This window comes from Penaeus monodon, chromosome 4 (assembly GCF_015228065.2).
Source record: "Penaeus monodon isolate SGIC_2016 chromosome 4, NSTDA_Pmon_1, whole genome shotgun sequence".
Taxonomy (NCBI): Eukaryota; Metazoa; Arthropoda; class Malacostraca; order Decapoda; family Penaeidae; genus Penaeus; species Penaeus monodon.
Window position 1 is genome coordinate 53,936,465 of NC_051389.1, and position 1,380 is coordinate 53,937,844.

At 33.1% G+C, this 1,380-nt stretch overlaps 1 protein-coding gene across 1 annotated transcript in view; it reads right to left on the reverse strand.

The window, feature by feature from the left end:
- LOC119572609 (neurobeachin-like) overlaps positions 1-1,380 on the reverse strand; it is a 14,131-nt gene that overhangs the window by 12,247 nt on the left and 504 nt on the right. Inside the window, exons 2-3 of the mRNA XM_037919714.1 lie at positions 997-1,122; positions 389-563 (exon numbers count right to left, since the gene is read on the reverse strand). Coding sequence (XP_037775642.1) covers positions 389-563; positions 997-1,122 — 301 coding nt within the window. The remainder of the gene's footprint in view (positions 1-388; positions 564-996; positions 1,123-1,380) is intronic.

The following is a 1,380-nucleotide window of genomic DNA, read 5'->3' on the forward strand; positions in this document are numbered from 1 at the left end:
CCATGGGTAACACTGCTACTTCATTTTCTTTACTACTCTTTGCTTTATCTTGACACCTCTCCCCTTTTTCTAGTTTTGGAGTCTCTTTACTCTTGCCTTGTTTTTCATTGTCTTTATCTGTGTCTTTTTTATTGTCTTCATTTGATGCTTTCTCTTCTGATGACATAGATATATCACATGCAGCAAGAAAAGGATAATCACAACTTCCTACCAACATTCATATTATGATAAAAATATAACAAAATCCATTAAAGTACAGTCATATAATTATAAATTTAGGCAAAATCATGAGCCTGTCCATATTGTTTGTTACAATTACATCTTGTTATTCAAATTCTTGCACTAAATTGACTTCCCAAGTTATCATAAAATGAACTGTAAAACCTACCTGAGAAATGGTGTTGTGTGAATGCCCCATTGGTGTGAGCTGTCTGGGGAGGTGGGGGAGGAGAGGAGGGAGCATTGGTGGGAGGTTCCAGGATGTCTCTATACTTTGATACCATCAGCACCGAGATAAAATAAACAATGGCTAATGACAGGAACTGTGCTTGCTTGGTTTCCTCCTGTGAGAAATGAAAATAAATCAAGAGTTATTAAAGAAGCATTTTTCTCTTTTATCTGAAAAGAACTATTAAACTTTTCTGTGGCATCAGTGTTCACTGGTATTTGAATTTCATTGGTAATTTTTATTAGATTTGAATTCACTTATTTGATTTTAAGAAACAATTATAACAATAAGTAATACAAAGAATTCTCTAAATGGTATAAAGGAACTGATGTCATTCAAAAAGGGTACAAAAAAAAGAAAGGAAGAAAAAATGAATGGGCCAGAGTTTGCCTAAAATACATCTTTACAGTATTTCCTCAAAATCCTTTAGGGTTTAGAGTAAGGTAAGTTTCCAATTCAAATTCAGGAAGTTCACCTTGCAAAAATTCAAGCAGGAAATCACAAAAATAGGGATCACAGACCCGCAAAATAGTAATCTGCGTACATACCACATCACGATATATAACAGCCCTGAGTCTGTTGACATCCATATCCTGGAGAAGTTTCTCTGGGTCTCTAACTGGACTGTTCTGTGTACCCAGGTTCTCAACTATGTTCTGTGTTAAGAGAGAGGACTGTGTCAAAAAAAAGAAAATATTTGTATATGATGATAGTAAGTACTCTCTCTTTGAACGGCTCTTTGACAATTCGTTTATAATTTCACAAGGAAAAAAATTTGTAGATTAAAAGTAAAAAAATCTACAAAAAAAAATTACATTTTCCCTTCTAAAACTCTTTTAAAAGCTTTCTATAAAAATCTACAGTTAAAAATAAAGCTAAAAAGTTCTAGGCAAAATCAACTCATCCAGTACAAATATCCTTTATGGTTTTAA